The sequence below is a fragment of the Salarias fasciatus genome, chromosome 11, assembly GCF_902148845.1.
Source record: "Salarias fasciatus chromosome 11, fSalaFa1.1, whole genome shotgun sequence".
Lineage (NCBI taxonomy): Eukaryota > Metazoa > Chordata > Actinopteri > Blenniiformes > Blenniidae > Salarias > Salarias fasciatus.
Genome location: NC_043755.1, coordinates 4,335,193 through 4,353,481, shown reverse-complemented (window position 1 = coordinate 4,353,481; position 18,289 = coordinate 4,335,193). Strand labels below are relative to the sequence as shown.

General features: G+C 44.5%; 1 protein-coding gene across 1 annotated transcript; it reads left to right on the top strand.

The window, feature by feature from the left end:
* The first annotated feature begins 7,193 nt into the window (after positions 1–7,193).
* Positions 7,194–18,154, top strand: tuft1a (tuftelin 1a). Its single transcript, XM_030103451.1, has 12 exons — positions 7,194–7,357; positions 13,219–13,296; positions 14,029–14,130; positions 14,211–14,297; positions 14,574–14,624; positions 14,754–14,840; positions 15,571–15,681; positions 15,766–15,989; positions 16,086–16,191; positions 16,287–16,370; positions 16,792–16,886; positions 16,981–18,154. Exons 1-12 carry the CDS (start codon positions 7,298–7,300, stop codon positions 17,051–17,053), a joined length of 1,158 nt encoding a protein of 385 aa, XP_029959311.1. The 5' UTR covers positions 7,194–7,297; the 3' UTR covers positions 17,054–18,154.
* Positions 18,155–18,289: the final 135 nt, after the last annotated feature.

Genomic DNA, 18,289 nt, shown 5'->3' with positions numbered 1-18,289 from the left:
TCCACCTCTCCATTTCCACGCACACAGGCCACTGATCAACATGGAGCACTACTCAACAAACGGCACTAGAGGGTCAGCAGCACGGCTGAAGTGAGGGATGCTGGAGGAAGCAGTTCTTGTTTTTTTTTAAGGCATAAATCCAGACTTGTATGTCTGCATCACAGTTAACACACGTTTATTTATTTATGTGTAAAACCACTCGGTGTGCCTGTGGGCGTACTGATATTTTTGCGTCCCTACAAGTTGAGTGTCTGTCGTCAGACTGACTTGAGGTGGGCTCCTCAGTCCGGTGGGTTTTTCCGACTCTCCTGCTGTTGCTGAGATTTGCTAGTAATCCTGGGTGCTTTGCCCCCTGTTACCCTGACAGGCTTACTCTTGTCAGGGTGGGGGCCTTTTAGTCTTACCTTGGCTTAGAGTGGGTCGTCCTACAGTCACAGGGTTGGTAGTTCAATCCCACGTCTCACTGATTTGAGATGCCCTGGAAAGAAACTGATTCCTGATTGTCTCTCTTTCGGATCATGTGAGGAATCTCTTGAAAATACATTTCAGTAATGAACTTTGAGGTAAATATCTGTCTCCTCAGCTGCAAACCCTTCATAACACTAAACAGACTTGAAACAATGGTTTTAGAGAACACTACAGGCACTGGAAAGGACCCGGTACGATGAAATTGAGCCTGCCAGTCAAAACTGAGGGTTAAAACTCACCTAATTTTTGTTTTCACTTCCACCTGAGGTTGGTGTGAAAAAAAGAAAGGGGGGAAAAAAAAGATGTCCTTTTCAGTACACACACAAAACCCGAACATACTGTAGACATGTGCAGAGACGTTTGATTTACAAATCCAAGTACATACTCCCAAATGTCGATATGTTGCCACAATAAAAGCCTCACACACTGCTTCATTTGACTCTCAATCAAACCTCAATTTTATTTCCTAAACCGTCCAGTGTCGTTTGCCGCAGAATGAACAGCCCTGATGGATCAAACTGTTTGTAATTATAGTTGGAAAATTTAGTTTGAAATCTCATGTTGGTGTTAAAATGTTTAGTCTTAACTGAGCAGAAGCAGAAGTGCAGCAGACACTAGATAGGCGATGAGTTGGCTCATAAATAACAGCCACTAAATAAAATAAATATATTAAACATATATTGGGGGAGTTGTAAAGCAGAAAAGGCCAAATGTTCTGGGGAGTTTGAAGTGTAACTGTAGAGGCTGCTCACTTTACTCTATGCATTCCTTTATGTTCAGTCAGTGAAACACACCAATCGTCGTTTGATTAAAATGCCTTGACTTTACAAAAACACTTTGTAATGGACTTAATATTTGTTTTGATTTGTTTTAAGTGTACTTAACATTTTTAGATAATATTTTCGGAGCTGATTTTGTAAAGTTTGAACAATCAGTTTAAGTTATAAATGAAGTTTATAATTTCGAGTCTTGTTTTCAGTCAAACTGATCAACGGTACCGATTGATTTCTCTGGTGTCTCAGTGTGGAGAGGAGGGACTTGTGCGTGCTGCACGTGTTGCCTGGAAACGTCCGACACTGGCTGTGCTCAAGAAAATAGTTTTTCTATTATTATTATTATTACCTTTAATTTAGCAGCAATAAACATGTTGAGATAAACTGTTTCCTTGTCCTGTCATGACTGACTCGCTGTACCACAGGATGTTTACCAGTTTCTTAACCTGGATGTTTTTTTTTTTGTTTTTTTTTAAGATTTCAAAACCAGTATGGAAACTAAAATTAGCAAATACCTGTGGAGGAGAAATACAGATGCCCCATTTCTCCACAGAAGTTTTGTTTACAGAAATCTTCTGAGGAAATCATGTGACTCAAAGTGAAACTGGAAACAACAATCTGTGTGTGACTCAAAAGGGTAAACAGCAGGAAGATGCAATCCAGAGGAGAGAAGGCCGTGTACAGTACGACAAACCTGTTAACTTGGAACCGTCTTGGTTCGAGGCCAGAAATGAATTCCTGTCTGCGGTTAACCAGAGGAAGAGCTGCGATCAGACCAGCTGGCCTGCTGTACCGTCCAGCAGGAAGAACCTCGTCAACACCGGCGCAAAACAAAGTCCAAAGATGGGGATGAGTAAAAGCAAAGATCAGAAGCAACAAGTGGAAAACAGATCTGATCCTTTGTTACGGGACGCTGAATCTCCTCAAACAGCAGGGTGAGAACCGAAAACAACTGAAAATCCACATGAGAAGCGTACTGGCGTCAGACTGTGACTGGTAGCACTTCCACACTTAAATATAGAAAACACATTTGGAGTAAATGTGTTTTTTTTTGTATTCTTCTTAGCTCTCTCTGTTTTATTGTATAATGACCTCCTAGAAATAGTATTTATTCATCTATCTCAATTGCTTTTGCTTTCAACAGGTGTTTGTTAATTTAAGGCACTTTAAAATGCATTAATACTGAACGATGAATATATGAATGAAGCTGCCTTTCCTTTTTTTAATCAGAGTACAAAAATAAATAAATAAAAGCATATGTTGAAACTTGGTCTTCCTCAAACATGAAGGCTGAGCTTCAGTTGTGTAACAGATTATAAAAGAACTTCATAAAACCGTTTGCCTGTGATGAGCTGGGCGCTGCAGGGCCTGCGTGTTTTAAATGTCTCCACACTTCAGTGCACCTGATTCGAACGGAGTGTCATAAAGAAGCTTTGCAGGAAACCCCATGACTGCTGCCGTGCACGATGAAGAGGTGCTGGAGGAGCGAAGCATCTGAACCACGCTGAGCCCTCAGGATGAGCACTGATCGGGAAGAATTTTAAACATTCGTTGAGAATGAAGTCGTCGGTTTTAATCAGCCGTGTGCAGGTATTTATGGTGCAGATTGTACATGAAGGCTGCCGAGAGATCTCGTATCTTCAGCCTTATCTCACCTGCAGCACAGTTCTACAGGGAAGTCTGTTACAGGTGAATTTCGTTGGAAGTGGAACGACTTCGTTGGAACTGAGACCCGCAGGAGGAAGTTGGCAAATGTTTCACTCGCATAAGTCAAAGTACAAAAGCGACAATATTCTGTGGAAAATCGCTCCTTAACTCTGCTGCATTGATTAAAGATTGCCGTGAGGGTCACACCTTCCTTAAAACTGCACTGAATCTCACATTTAAGGCAAGGCTCACCCAGAGTAGAGGTCAGTTAGTTCAGCTAGTAGAAGTTCAGAGTTTTTGTCCACTACTGTTTTTCAGCATCCATACATTTGTTGCCTGCCCAAACATTTGCTGCTGTTCAGCGTGGCAGATTCTTCCTCTGGCGGTGTGGAATAACACCATCAGCAGGATAATAAATACAGGAGTTGTTGTCGATGCCCCACATGAGCCCCTCCGTTATTCCGCCCCTCTTATCTGCTGTTTTAGGACTGTTTTCAGCGATCACAGCTGCGATAAGCCCAGAGCGGGGCTCAACCAGGTCAGGCCGCCATGTTCGGAGGAGAGCTCGGTGCTTTATGAGCGGCGGCGCACATCCCTGTCGTTATTGTGCCCACATGAATTAGGACAGACGATTACAGCTCAGTTTGATCCGTTAAACTTTAGCTTGTGCCCCAGTAAGCTAATCTTCACATCAGGTTGTCGGTGAGTCGAAGTGAAGCTTCCAGGCAGAGCTTTGAGAAACGTTCAGCTGTTTCTGAGGGTTGATGCCCCTAAGCAAGGCTAAGGGTTTACGTTTAGCTGTGAAAATCATCCATCTATTCCTGTTCATCAAATCTGACTCTGGGTTAGGGACAAGTCACAACTACATGCAGTCGAAACACTCACATGGAGAACATGCAAACTCACTGAATCTACGAAACTAGCTGTTTTCAGTTGATCTTGCTTGAAAATATCAAACAACACCAACAAACTTCTGTTTCTGCTTGTGAAAGTCACTTTAAAATCCGGTCTCGTCTTCAACCTCTTCATACCTTTTGAGCGTGCTCGGCTGGGAGCGGCTCCTGCCAGAATGGCTGGATGTTTGGATGATGGATGGAAGGGTTTGTTTCCCGTCTCCCAGCTGGCAGAGAGGGTTCAGAGCTGGCTTGTTGGTGCCAGGATCACCGCGGGGTGAAGCATGTCAGGAATGTGAGAGGTCAACAGAGAACCACACAAAAGCAGCTTCAAAGAAACGGGTACAGGACTACAAACAAGCAACCGGGCCTCAATGTTGAGGTTTTGATCCTCTTATCTAATATCAATTAAATCTCTTTGTCACACTTAAGATTTTGTTTTCTCGGTTTTACTCTTCCACCCCTCAAAAAAAAAAAAAAATATTTTTATGACTTCAGGTAATTATTTTTACTACTTTTTTGAAGTGAGATGAAGGCCAGCCCCCTGAAGGGACTCCGCAGGTTATTTATGTGTTTACATCCTGGTGGGCTGGTTGGCACACAGCAAACGGATGGACTGTTTGGAGATTACACACTTCTGAGTGTGTGAAGCTGCCTTTCAAAGTCTTGGCTGATTTCTCAAGACGACCCCCCACCGCGCTATTGTGCGATTGATCTACAAAAGATGTGAAAGGGCTCTTTTTTTCCTCTCCGTTTCACCGGGAATTCGGCTTTTGGGGGACTTTAGTCGGAACAAACGTGTTGGCGGGAAGTCACACCCTCGGTGTCCGTGACGCTCCACCTCTCCGCCGTGTGTAACCAAACCTGTACAGCTGTTTTTGAACAACAGAAAAATGCACGGGAGCATACTTTCCATGGGTGGGATCTGGTTTCCATATAATTCCAGCTTTCCAGCATAACTTAAACCTGATTTGCCAAGAGATGGGCGTGATGAGTTTTGAAACCACGGTGTGTTTATTATTACACATGATAGTAAAAACATTTCCCTCGGCCTCCACATGTCGAAATACAAGTCCCTCGAGACTGAACATGGCAAATCAGGTTACACAGAGACGGTGACACACGTTTTCTCAATACTCCTGTTGTCATTAAAATGTTGTAAAAATGACAATGAAGAAGTCAGATGAGTAAATTTTAATATGTCTGTTCTATAAATAACTCACAATTCACAACAATGAAAAAGTGTATGTTATGTTTGAAAAGCCTGTCGTTCTTTACTCCCGGATATTATTAATTTATTGTGTTTTCCTTTGTCAATCCCACAAATGATGTGGGATCAGAGACGTTTTGCAGATTGACACAGATACTCGGGACGGCCTCAGTGTGTCTGAGTCACAGTCCAGATCATAAATGAAGGAGTGGAGAGGGTGGGAAAACGTACTGGTCTCTGTCATGTTCACTTCCCAAATTAGAAGACGTGACGGTCGCTGGTTTGACATCACAGTTTTCGAGAAGCTATTATGAACTCAAATATTTGTCATGAATATGCACTTTTAACCTTTGACCATAAGTGACCACACACAAATTAGTCCTTCTGCTCTACAAGTCATCTGAATGGATAACTTCACTTCACTATAACAACAGTTTGTTACATCCTAAGCAAAGCTTTTTATTGACCCCAATCTGTTTTTATTGACCCTTGTTTAATGGATAGATTTAAAAAAAAAACTGATTTCAAAAACATGTTTCTTCCCCTAACCCTGCATGTTACGCTCACTTATATTAATTATTTGCAAAACTGTTGTAATGTCAAAACTAAACAGTAAGTACAAATCATAGCCTCAATTTAGACATCTCCAACAATTTCGACAATGATTTAAAACAGGGAAAGTTGAGTTTTACTGCTCAGTTGAGACAAATGCTCGACACACACACACACACACACAGACAGACACACACAGAATTGACTTTCATGCACACTTACACCTGAGCGACTTTGTTTTTACATGCATTTGCATCACTGGATTTTGGCGCTGATAACACCCCTGAACACATGAGTAGCACGGCGCTGACTCACTCCTTATCCTGAGCCTCAGACATGGATGTGTGTAAACATGGCTGCTGCTGTCTGATCTGGGGATCAGTCTGCGTCTGAGTGCGATCAGAACACATAATTATTTCTCAGGTTGGGGAGACGGCTGGAGGTATGATGACGTTTAGGTGTGTTAGTTTCCTGCTTGTGGAGGAGTCTCACCTCTCAGGATGAGTCTGGTATAAGATAATATAAGATTCTTATTTGTTTAACACTTGATTTTATGGATAAAAAATGCTTTATTTAGGTATTTGTTGAATCCCTTGGCTGTATTTTCTCTTGTCGCTGTCTGTGGCTCGTTCAAATTCACTTAGTGTCCTCTCTTGTTTGCCGCTGTGAGCTCTTGTTTGCTTCTCATTAATGCCGTTAATGTCTTTATCCAATTTGAGGTCTGTGGATCAGCTGTGGTCAGCGACATGCCAGAGCAGCAGCGCCGGCTCTGCAGGGTCAGCTGGTCCTCTCGGTCTGACCCCGGGCCGCTCACACACTTCACATGCCCCAAGAACACACTTTATTCAGAAATGTAGAAAAGACTTGTCCAACTGTTACAATGCAAACAAATTCATAATCATATGATTATTTCATTTGTTGATAAAGCACATAGTTAACATGTTTCCCTCTTCTTCAAAGGGACGATTTGTTCTTTTTCTGATTTATTTATTTTAAATTGATTTTTTTTTAGATTAAAGAAAACTGAGTGATAAACTTCCTTCTTGTACAGTTTTCAATAATAAACCTGCTTTGAGCGGGAACTAACGTATTACAACCACAGTCGCAAGGTCATTTTGTGACAACATTGTTTTAGGTACAGACTGAACTGAAACGTCTGTACAAGCAAACAGTGATGAAACAACTTTGACACAACTGAGAGTCGCTTATTGTTCACTGTGGCTGATCGGTTATCTCATGGAAACAAGAAACGTATTGAAATGTTATAATTTGACTCAGATAACGAGATAAAAGAGAAATTTTTTCGTGTCTGTCTATCCATCTATCTGTCTCTCTTTCTACATGCCTTAAATCACTGAACTTAATCCTCTGGTTTCAGTTGCCTTGTAACTTTAGGACGAGCTCAGTCAGGAGTTAAATCTCTCTCAATTATTAATTCATTGGTGATCTGAGCTGCTTGGACTGAGGGGGCAGCAATAACAGGGGCGTGTGTGTGTGTGTGCGTGTGTGTGTGTGTGTGTGTGTGTGTGTGTGTGTGTGTGTGTGTGTGTGTGTGTACACTCCCTTATTAGGACCTGCAGCAGGTGGGCGGGGCCTGTGAGCTCACACACATTACACACACACATTACACACACACATTACACACTCTCGCTCTCACACAAGCCGGCAGCTCCTGAGGACCGGACTCCCGGGAGCTTTAGAGACTTTAAAAGCCTCTTTCTGAATTCTTTTCTCGTTGTTACAATCGCGTCAAGATGAGTGGAGTAACCAGGAGCCTGTGCACGTTTGAAGACATCAGGAACCAGGAATATGGGGTAAGTTTCACTCCTGTCTGGATTTATTACCAAGCTACAAACGAATGAAGCTCCAAGTCAAATCTTTTCCTCTTTTCAGTGTTTTCTTCTTCTTCTTCAGCTTCTTTTATCTCTTTTTCCTCCTCATATGGTTGTTTCTGCTGTGTTTAGAGTCAAGCATCTGTTCTGCTTTACATTTACAACCATGAACAGCAACTAAGCAAGTATAATAAAGTCAAATCAAGCCACGGAAAGACTGATACATCAAGGCCTGATTGATTTTTGTTTTTTTTCTAGGATTAGAAAATGAAGTAAAAAGGAGATTGTCACTGCAACACTGTCCCTGTTTTATAAGAGCTTAAAGTCAGAGTCACTCTCTTGTTTTATCATTTTTTTTTATCACACATTTGGTGCATAAACGCTGAGAGCAGCTCTTCTGTGGACAGTGGCCAGGTTTGCTCACAGAGGTCTGAACTGTTCAGAACATTGATGAAGCTCAGGGACTTTTGTTGACTGCATCCATCAGATGCTTTGTGCTGCTTTGTGTGTTTCTGTCACACACCCAAGTGGCTTCATCGGCTTTAAGTGGTGTGTTTGCTGATAAATCTCTGGCTTTAAGGCTTTAACCCCCCCCTCTTCCCCCCTCAAACCACCAGCAGGCAGCAGCTCAGAATTAGTGGAAGTAACATCTGTGATTGTCACTTGTGGCTCCATCATTTGAAGGCTTATGGGTGCAGTTGTGACAGACAGGCTGCGGGACTTTGTTAAAGCCTTTGCTTGTGCAGTTTGTGCACCACCTGTGTGTGGGAAGTTTTGTTCCACGGGATTTAACAGCACACGTCCCCTGATTCTGCTTAGCTACACACTTGGAAATGAGCGATCAGCAGCTGCTCATGTAGCACACACACACTGGATGAGCTTCATCCTCTCTGGCGGCGATGATTTAATGATCAACCTGGCCTGAAAAAGCAAACATTTAACCCGTGGTTTATGGGGTTTCGACGCAACACAACTCTTTACGCCTCAGTGATCTCCTGCTGAGCTCCACATCTGCCTCAACCAACGCTGAGCTTCTGTTAGATAATATTTAGAAACACTCGAAGATTTAAAAAAAAGAAGAATTAGCTGGATTCGAGAGAGAAGGAGCACAAATTGTGTCAAAAGTCTAGGCTCGTGTCACTTTCTGTTGTGTAACTAGAGCTGACAGAAAGGTCAAAGTGTACTAAGGGCAGCGCACACCTAATAAACTGAATAACCGTTCTGAGGAATGTGCTCCGAAGCAAGATAAGAAACTTTGTTTGCTCGACTTATGTCTCATAAATCTCACATCACACTGGAGCGTGTGGCTGAAAGCACTTTCGCCTCAACGCAGATACACTTATCTGACCCGGTTCCAACGAGACAGCCGAGGTCTCGATCCCTCCGGCACGATGTGTGGAGGGGACGGAGAACGGAGGGACGCTCTTCCTGGTTATCTGCGGTATGTCTGGGATAAGTGAGGAGCGGGAATGTGCCTGACGCAGCACAGAGACACTCTGCTTCCCAGATGAACACAGAGGGAACAAGCAGCTCTGAAACTGGAACAAAGTTAACATTGCTGACCTGTGCCAGGATTGTTTCTTTGTGTGTGTGTGTGTGTCTTTGCTATTATTGTCCCAGTTTTCCCTCCATGCATTTCCTCCTTTCTTTGTGAGGAGTTCAGCACATTCCCCACGTATTTCCTCACTTTCAGTCTGAGTCTTAATGAGAAGCGTCTGAGCTCACAGGCTGGGAATGAGCCAGACGTCACACAGTGGCTCCTGCTGAGGGAAGACAGTGGATAAAAAACACACACCTGGTTCACACACTGCACACACCGCAGGACAGCAGTAATAACCTCATGATTACTGCTGGTGTGAAGAAGATTGTGGAAATGACAGGGTTTTCTGGCTTCATCTTCATGACTCAGATGTGTGTTAGTGGACGGCATGTCGAGCGTCACCTGCTCTCATGTGATGATAATCCAACGCAAACACCCGACTGATCTTCTGAGCTCCTCTCCTCCCGTTAACGGCCTTAACCTTTAATTTAACGCTGTGGAATGTCACCTGATCGTTACTTCCAAAGAAAGACCTCGCTCCACATTGTTTTAGCAAATGATTTTTTGAATGTTTTATAAATCAGTTGCTGTCTTGATTAAAATATTTATTATTTTTTCATGGAATGTTTAGGAAATAGCAGAAAGTGGCCTTCAGAGTTTCTCAGGGTTGCGACGGAAGTGTTTGAGTTTCACGCTTCCTCTATTAAGCACAACTTGATTCTCAGCCATTTTAAATGGTTGGAGAGACTTGCGTCATGTATGTGGTGGTGATTAATATCAGCTCACCGTTTCCAAAGTATCTCTATTAAATAACGCAGATAAAGTAAATATTTTCCATTGTACCTGAAGCCAAATGGAGCTGCTCAAACTGGACGTGAGCCTCGGTTATTCGAAAGCTTAAGATAAATGTCAAGTAAGTTTGCAGTAGAGCTTAAACTTTGTTGAGTTATTCTTTGGACAAATATGCTTTTATCTTGATGATCGCATTGAATTAATACCTGAAGCTGGAGCAGCTGAGCTCCACCTGTTCTCTCTTTAGCTTCATGGTGCATTTTGGCCACAAGACAAGAATGACATTTGTGCAGCATGTGTGGGAAAACCGTGCATGAGAGCGAGAAAGTGATGAAGAGCAGGTTCATAAACCTGAGGATTTTTCTTTGTTTTGTGGAACGCAGGAGTGAGACTCGAGGGCGTTTGATTATTTATGGCCATCATATCTACAGCTGCACACGTCACGCCTTGGACCATAAAGCGTCGCTGCTCCAGTCTCGCTTGTTTCAACGCAGTATTTCCCAGTTCCAGGTCACCTGTCAGCAATTTGAACCGAGATGAGATTCACCCCCGCCGGTGCCAGAGACCAAAAACAAAAAGCGTCTTCGTGGCCCTGGAGCCTTTCAGTCCGTCCACATCCCGTGATCTTTTGTGTCTATTGTCGTGCACCCAGCTGTGCGTGAGCTCAGGTTCATGTTTCCTCCATTATAAAAGTAGTGTGTTGACCTTCTGTTGTGTGTGTGTGTGTGTGTGTGGACGCCTGTGGCACCGTGGCCGTCCACATCCAGCTGGTCCTCTTTGTGTGTGTGTTCCCGGCCGGTCTAGTATTACAGGTTGCCTGTAGAGGTGGGACACGGCCGCATTTTTGTGTGTCAGTAGATATAAAAGAGAATGCAGACCGAGCGACGAGCACGTAAATAGCCGATGCCCGAGCGAGGATTAGTGGTCTTTGTCTGGTTGTGTGCAGCCGGGGAAGTTGTATAATGATGGATTCCTTCTCAACAAACCTCCCACTGTTCCCCGTCTCCCACCCCTCCTCTCCTCTCTTCCTGTAATCGCTGCTCCCTATTCCAGCGCTCAGGAGTCTGAAATCTGAGTGGAAAGGATGTTTAACAAGACACAGGGTTTTTTTAGATTTTACTTTCATTTTCTGTGCTCTGTTTGTTGTAGGACCCGCCAAAACATTAGTCTATTTCCTCTGCCCTGGATCGCTCCTGCTCCTGCTGTTCTTTTTCTATTTCTCTTTCTATCTTAGCCAGATCAGCCTCCCTCCATCCTCCCCTGTCAGTGTTGCTCCTGAGCAGGTAGCCGGCTAATCTGAAGGCCCTCTGTGGTCTGCCACTCACGTGGCATTTCTTTTATAACTGCTCTTTATGGCGGCATTATGTAACAGTGGCCGGTTCATTACCCCGTCTGGCTGAAATCAATTTGCATTCTGTGTGTTCGACAGCAGGGTTTCAACTATTACAGTAGTGGCTTTATTCACTTTGGTGGCCGCTCAGTGTGAACTCCAAAACATTTTAGATTTTTTTTTTCCCCTGATCTAGGACTTTGGTAACTCGTTGAATGTGCACAACTATACAGTTCTATTTAACTTTGAGGGCTAATTCACATATTAAGTCTTATCCAGGATAGATACTTTAACTCATGTACAACAATTTTATCATCTCATCACTGTGTTTATGTAACTAGTACTAGTGATACCGCTAGAAGATGCCGCCAACATGGCCTCAGACAGAAGGAATGCAACAACCTGAAATCCACCAGTCAGCGATGATAACATAGTTTGGGTTAATATTTAGCAGCCGATCATTTCAGATGTAGTTTAACACAGTTTTGCCTAATTTTCTCTCTTTTTTTAATTATATTGTAAAGAAATAAGTTCACTATGATGCAAAGAAAGAAAAAAATGAACCCAAATCTTTACCACTCAGTTTTTATTTGTTAATTTGAAGCTTTAAATACTTGTTGTTGAACTGTGGGTGTAAAAACGCAAAACACCCACAGGAAAAACATGCAAACTCCACACAGACGGGTCAACACAGACTTAAACCGAGGATATTTTGTGCTCATCACTACAACAAGGGTTCCAACATAAATAGATAGACATGTTTTCCTCATGAAACAGTTTTTCAAAGCTTTCACTTGAATTGGTGAGGTTCCGTTTTTCTCTTGAATCCCTCAAGGTCTGTTTTCTAAAACATTGTTTAAAAAAAACACAGTAAAACCCTGTCAGTTCTGTGAACTCCTTCTTCAGTTTAAGGCCAAAACTTCTGTCACAGCCACTGAAAAGACGTGGAGACGTTGTTTAGGTGACACAAAAAAAAAAAAAACCACACACAGTGACGGGAACCTGATAGAAAACAGAAATAAGCTCCGAATGTACAAGAACAAGGACAAACACTCCCACTAACACATGCCTCGCAGAGAACACACACACACGCACACACACACACACACACACTGTAATGCACTGTTTTCTTCATTTCAGGTAGACTTAATCTGTCTTTTGACTAACTGCTCAAACCTCTTGAACTGCAGTGTCGTGATTTCTCTCACGAATCCTGAACACCTGTTCAAGTAACCCTGCAAACATCGTTCTTCATCCTGTCAGACATAATAAACTGTTTCCCATAAACTCATGAAACACCAGTTAACCCGTCTGTGCCAGGTTATGTAATTTAAAGTGTTTAGACCAGCCTGTGTATTTGTTTGCTGTTTACAATGGCCGCCACTTCATCTCGCCGTGCTGCGCGTCTCTGAGTTGACATGAGGAGACTCGGCGGCCGGCGGCGGGGAAAACATAAACAACAACTTCTCTGGCCGAGGACCAAGTTATGTAACGTCCCTGACCTCCTCCCTGGTGTCCGCATGCTTGCAAGAACAGCCTATCATTTATCGGGGGCTTCCCTCCACACACACACACACACACACACACACACACACACACAGACTTTTCCTGTCAGAGGGTCTCCTTTCCTGTGAAAAACAGAAGCGTAAAACTTTGTGAGGGGCTTTCAGAAGTGTCGCATGTGTGAGTTGTTTACTCTCTCCTCCCCCTCGCATTGTTACTGTGCCAGATAGTTTATGGCGACTGTGACGTTGGGTTGCCATGGAAACGTTCCGACTTGTTTGACATTACATTTTGCTCCCACTCTCCCAGAAAATCCACCCACGGCTTTCGATTGGCCGCGAGCATCTGGAGGGTTTCCGCCTAAGTCTCTCTGACGTCCACAGCACACACTTTAAACCAAACAATCTGTCTCTGGGCAGCTGTGAAAAACTTTTACTTTCTCTCTGACGCTCGCTCGCTCGCGCTTTCTCTCTCTCTGGCTAAGACCCCCCTCTCTCTCTCTCTCTCTCCCTCTTCTTCTGGTTCTCTCAGTGAGTATGACTCAGTCTCTCCTCCTCTTTTTTTTCCCCCTCTCCTCCTCCTCCTCAAAATAGTCCTCAATCAGTCTCTCCATCACATAACGGTCTCTTTGTGGTTTCGCTTCATCGTCTCCTTACTTTTCATTGCCTTCTTCTTCAGGACGGGCGCCGGCGGCTCAGGCTCACTCTGCACGACCAGAACCAGGCGGCGCGGAGCTCAGAGCCGCACAGAGACAAGGTAAGGATCGGACTTCCTGCGATTCATAACACGCACGCTGGACTGTAACATCACAGAGAAGAGCGAACAGTGTGAGATACAGACATGGAAAGTATGGTGGGATACTTAAATACTCATTTTTTTTTCCCCCATCAACTTTAGTTTTCTGAATTTTTGGCACATGTTTGGGTCTGAAAGTTCTGAAAACTGAGAAATCCTGAAGAAGCTCAACTCAGCTCTAACTATTAAAAAGATTTTTTTTTTTTAAATGTGCTTGTAAACACGCTGTAGCTGCTGTCGGCTCGTCGATTTGATGTTTCCCACACTCGCAAACCTTCAAGACGTTCATTATTAAATCGACGGGAAACCGAGTTACGTTACATAACCTTCCTCCATCTTTCTCGGCACGTCTCACTTGCCGCTCATGGTTTTGACCACGTCTGTCCAGATGTTTCAGGGTTTGTCTCCATAGTGATTAAGTCTAAATGTTTCTGTCTCCTTATTGTTATGGCGACTCGCTGCTTGTGGGCTCGGGAGACCACTTTTTATTACTTAAATTGCATCATGGACACACACACTGCCGACAGATGTTTCACAACAGAATAACATTCTTCCAAATCCGGTTTCGTAACGTCGATGCTCCTGGATCGTCTGCGAACACATTCGTGTTTACTTATGGTGTTTGGAGACGCATCACACCCATCCTCCTGAGATCACGCAATAGCGTTCACTCCTCGGTTTTCTTATCTCCAGCCAATCGGACGGGCGTTTGCGGTGGTGCAGCAGGCCAGCGACAGGACAGCGCTGACGCCCGAACCCGTGAAGTCCAAAGAGGAGCAGGTGGAAGTCATCAAGGTGGGTGTGGCCCGGCCGCCGTTTTGGGAAGATGTCGTGCGTTGCGATTGCGTCGGTGTTCACCTCCGGTGTTCCCGCAGGTTTATCTGGAGGCGCGCAGACAGGAGCAGCAGAAACACCAGCAGAGCCTGAAGATGCTGTCCGATGAGGTTTCGCAGATACAGGAGGTGAGCGTCTGGAAAGCGTCTCGGCCCGGCTGTTTGACCGATTCACAAACACGCTGGAACGCTGCAGTCTGGCCTCCCTGGCTCCGGGGTTACAGAAGAATTTGCCTGTTTGGTGCATGCAAATTAGATTTTCCTGTCGTGCGTCAGCCTTCTTTTTTTGTTTTTTTTACCTTGATCCTTTTTTGCTTATGATAAATTCCTTGTGTTGTTGAACATGTTGGAAAAAAAACAGCCTTCTATTATTTCAGTAGCTGATAAGCTGTCTGTTTCACCCAGGTGAGGTATTGCCTGAAGACGCTGAGAGAGCAGATGGCAGCCAAAAACAAGGTAGGCCTCGCTGGAGTGGCTCCTCCATTGTTAACCTTCCATCCTGTGTGCTCAAAGGCATTTCCTGCACCTCTCCGGCCGCCGCCGTTCACCCCGTCCCTCACCGACTTCCTCCCTTTCTCTGTCCAGACGCACACAAACGGGTGGAAGGTCGGCCTCCCCTTTAAGAAGAACGCCTCGTCCGCTCCCAAAGCGGCGCCCAAAGCTGACGGACAGGTGAGCGGACTCACATGTGAACAAAATCCTCTCAAGGCGGTGTGTACACCCTCGGTATGCATGAGTCTTTTCAATATGGAGGAGCATTTCACATTTCTCAGGTGTACATTATAGCCTCAGATTACCGTCTGCGTTTTTCTCCCGACAATAAGCCGTCCCCGCTGACGCCTGTAAAGCGATCGGCTCCGCGAGGCGCAGATAAAGGGAGGCGCCGGGTTAAAGAGTCAGGGAGAGACGTGATACGGGAAGCTGAAAGGGCTCGAAGTGACAGTGAGAGCGTAAATACCCCTGAAGCACCCCTGGGTGTACCAAAATGGCTGGAAGTGCTGTTCCAGCACACTCTGTTCCCTCCTCATTCCACAGATGCTTCTCCCTTTATTAGTATTGTATTGTCTTTAAGCCGTTTGCACACGCTACTCTCGACAAGTCTTTTGTACACACACAACGATGCTGACACCATTGTTCGTAGCTTAATTGTTTGTATTTTTTTCCAATTATAGCTGTGTGTGTGAGTGTGTGTGAGTCACACTGGGACGTAGTGTTGCAGAAACAGGCGGGAAATTCTGGCTGCGATCCAGCTGCTCCAGTGACGCATGCCGGCACGCCTGCTTTCTTTACGAAAGCCAAACCGACGCAGCCCCGAACGAAACGAGAACCACATTTTCAATTGCTTCATTTGAAAAGCATCCGTCCGTCGTTTTGCTGATATGACGCTCGTCTCCTCTGACAGGAAGCGGACGACGAGGCGGAGAGAGCCAAGCTGAGAGAAGTCAGCAAGCGTCTGTACGCGCAGCTGCAGGAGGCGGAAAAGAAACACCTGGAGGAGAAAGAAAGGCTTCAGGTGAGCACTAGCAACTGCCTGAAGCCTCGTTTCGGTTTGATGAGAGTCACAAAATGAACAAAATGATCTGCCGGTCCTCCTCAGGCTGAAGGCAGCAGGCTGAGAGAGTGTTTAAGTGACAAGGAGGAGAAGCTGAGGGTCACAGAGGAGGCCGGCGAGATGAAAGACAGACGCATCGAGGACCTCCAGAGGCTGCTGGGAGGGATGGAGCAGGAGAGCGCCACCCTGAGGGAGGCCATCCGCAGCCGGGAGGACGAGCTGCGCGAACTGCGCAAAATCAGGGAGGAGGGCCACGGCGGGGATCAAAGGTCAGCTGACTCTCACACACACACACACACTCGCCGATAAGCAAATATCCAGTATTAATGGGTGATGCTGATTAGATGTGGGGTGTGTATTTTTAGGGCTGAACAGTTGGAGAAGGAGGTGGCTGTCCTCAAGGAGAAGATCCACCATCTGGACGACATGCTGAAGAGCCAACAGAGGAAAGTCAGACACATGATCGAGCAGGTGAGGCGCGCATTTGTGGGACTCTGCAGAGCAAACACGTCGCCCCCGAGCTCGTATTTGCCAAGCGCTCACCCGGCATGCTTGTTCAATTTCAGCTTCAGAACTCCCGCATGGTGATCCAGGAGCGAGACCGCGTGATCAGAGAGCTGGAGGAGAAAGTGGCGTTTCTGGAGGCTGAGGTGAGGGCTGCGCACTGTCTTCTGGGAAATATATATTCATTCCAGTGGATATCAGGGGGAACAGATGACGTCCAGGATGGGTAGGGTTCTTTAAAAAAGCCAGAACTTCCCTGGACGCTTTGCCTGACATTCAGAACGCAAAGCTTTTATCGCTTCCCTTCTTTTATAGTCGGTCAGTGTGAAGTTTTTCTGAGGAAACGTGGCGGTCTCTCCCGGCCTGTTCTCTACAGTTAATGCATGTACAGTGTTGACGTGTTTGTGATGGAAGAGCTCACCTGTACAGTGAAGATGACAGTATTAAAAACATGAAAGCATGAAAACAGGACCTAGCTGAGCCTGTGTCTGTCCTGTGTTTAATTATTGGCACATTCTTCCTCTGGTATCACTGGACATGACCTCTAAAACCTTTCTGTTTGTGCAGAACCGAGAAATGCACGACCAGATTGACTACTTCCTCGGAGGGCAAAGGTCAAATTCTTACCTATCATCCGACCGCAACCCGCAGATTGTCTACAGGTGACTTATCCAGGCCTGACTGTGTATTTGATTCAAATTTTCAAGCTGTCTCCAGTATGATAACATCTAATTTCTTCTCTTCTTCTTTTCACAGTAAACCAATCAAGCCGTCAACCTCGTCCAGCAAACCGCTGCCGTTCATCAAAGTCATCGAGATCAAGTCGTGAAGCGAGCGTGCAGATGAAGCCTACGCTCACTGTTCAGAAGGGCTCAGAGCCGCCAAACCCACCGAGTGCAGACTGTAACCGAACCGCTTTACTAAAACCCACGTAACCCGCCACGCCGGTCACCTCTCACGGCTGCAGTAGAAGTAAAACCAAACGCTCTCCGGGGAAACCCATCAGCATGTGTCTGTGTGGAGAATCAAAAAGTTTGTTAGCTTTAATGCAGATACAGGTGCATCAAAAAAACAAAAAACAAAAAAAAACCCCAGTGAAAACGTCTGTTTATCTCAGATTTGTTACACATAAGCTCAAGTATTTCAAACCTTTTTTGTTTTATTCTTCAAAATGTAGCTTATAAGATAGGGAAATTATATTTCTCTAGACTGTTTTCTTCGAAAGTGATCACAATCAAATTTCAAAAGATGCTTGAACCATTTTTTTAATGCACCTGTATAAATAAGTCTCCTTTGTAAATGAGACTGCACGTCTCAATGGGACTACCTTTATTAATGAAGATCATTAAACAGTTTATATTGTCGGTGTGATAAAGCAGGTTTTCCCTCCTCGTCCTGCTTTGCCAAGTTATTTGACCTTTGACTTCATAGTGTCAAAACAAAACTGTTCTGCTGCACAAAGCGCAAGAATTTTTATTGTGACGATATAAACTAACAGCGGCGTAGCATCGGCGTCTTGAAGCTAACATGACGGATCACTGACTCTGTTCACCTGTTGAGTGAACAGTATGAAGCTCAAACATGTAAATACTGACTACAGCCAAAAATCCTCATGATGTTGGGGGAAGCTTCTTAATATATCTGAGTAATTCTTGCTTCTTGTAAAAGCCCCCCACCCAATAACAATGTGGCACTTTTAAGAAACTGTGAGAAATCAGAAGGAAAACTGAAGAAGTTTCACGATGTTGGTTCTTCCCTGAAGCCTCGTTGTTCCTCGTTCTCTGTGTAAAGCATTTCAGCTCCCAGTCGACGTGTAAATATTCACCTTTGTTGTACATATTGTTGGATATGATTTGATGTTTTGATTTCTACCTAACACCTTTCGTCTTTGTATTTATTTATATAAAATAAAGCCTATAGTCGGACTGTTTCAAGTAGAAGCTTTTATATGAAGTAGGCCATAATCTGTCGTTTGTGTTTGTGGTTTTTTTTTTTTCTGAATAAATTCCTGAAGATTCATCACGATGCTTCCAAGTTCACTTTACTCCAGTCAGTCTGTATGTGT

What these genes read in the sequence shown, in the direction of transcription:
- tuft1a (XM_030103451.1), top strand. Translation starts at nt 7,298, where the DNA reads ATGAGTGGAGTAACCAGGAGCCTGTGCACGTTTGAAGACATCAGGAAC. An exon ending in AGATGGCAGCCAAAAACAAG is followed by an intron (nt 14,625 to 14,753) that starts GTAGGCCTCGCT and finishes TTCTCTGTCCAG; the next exon opens with ACGCACACAAACGGGTGGAA. An exon ending in TGGCGTTTCTGGAGGCTGAG is followed by an intron (nt 16,371 to 16,791) that starts GTGAGGGCTGCG and finishes CTGTTTGTGCAG; the next exon opens with AACCGAGAAATGCACGACCA.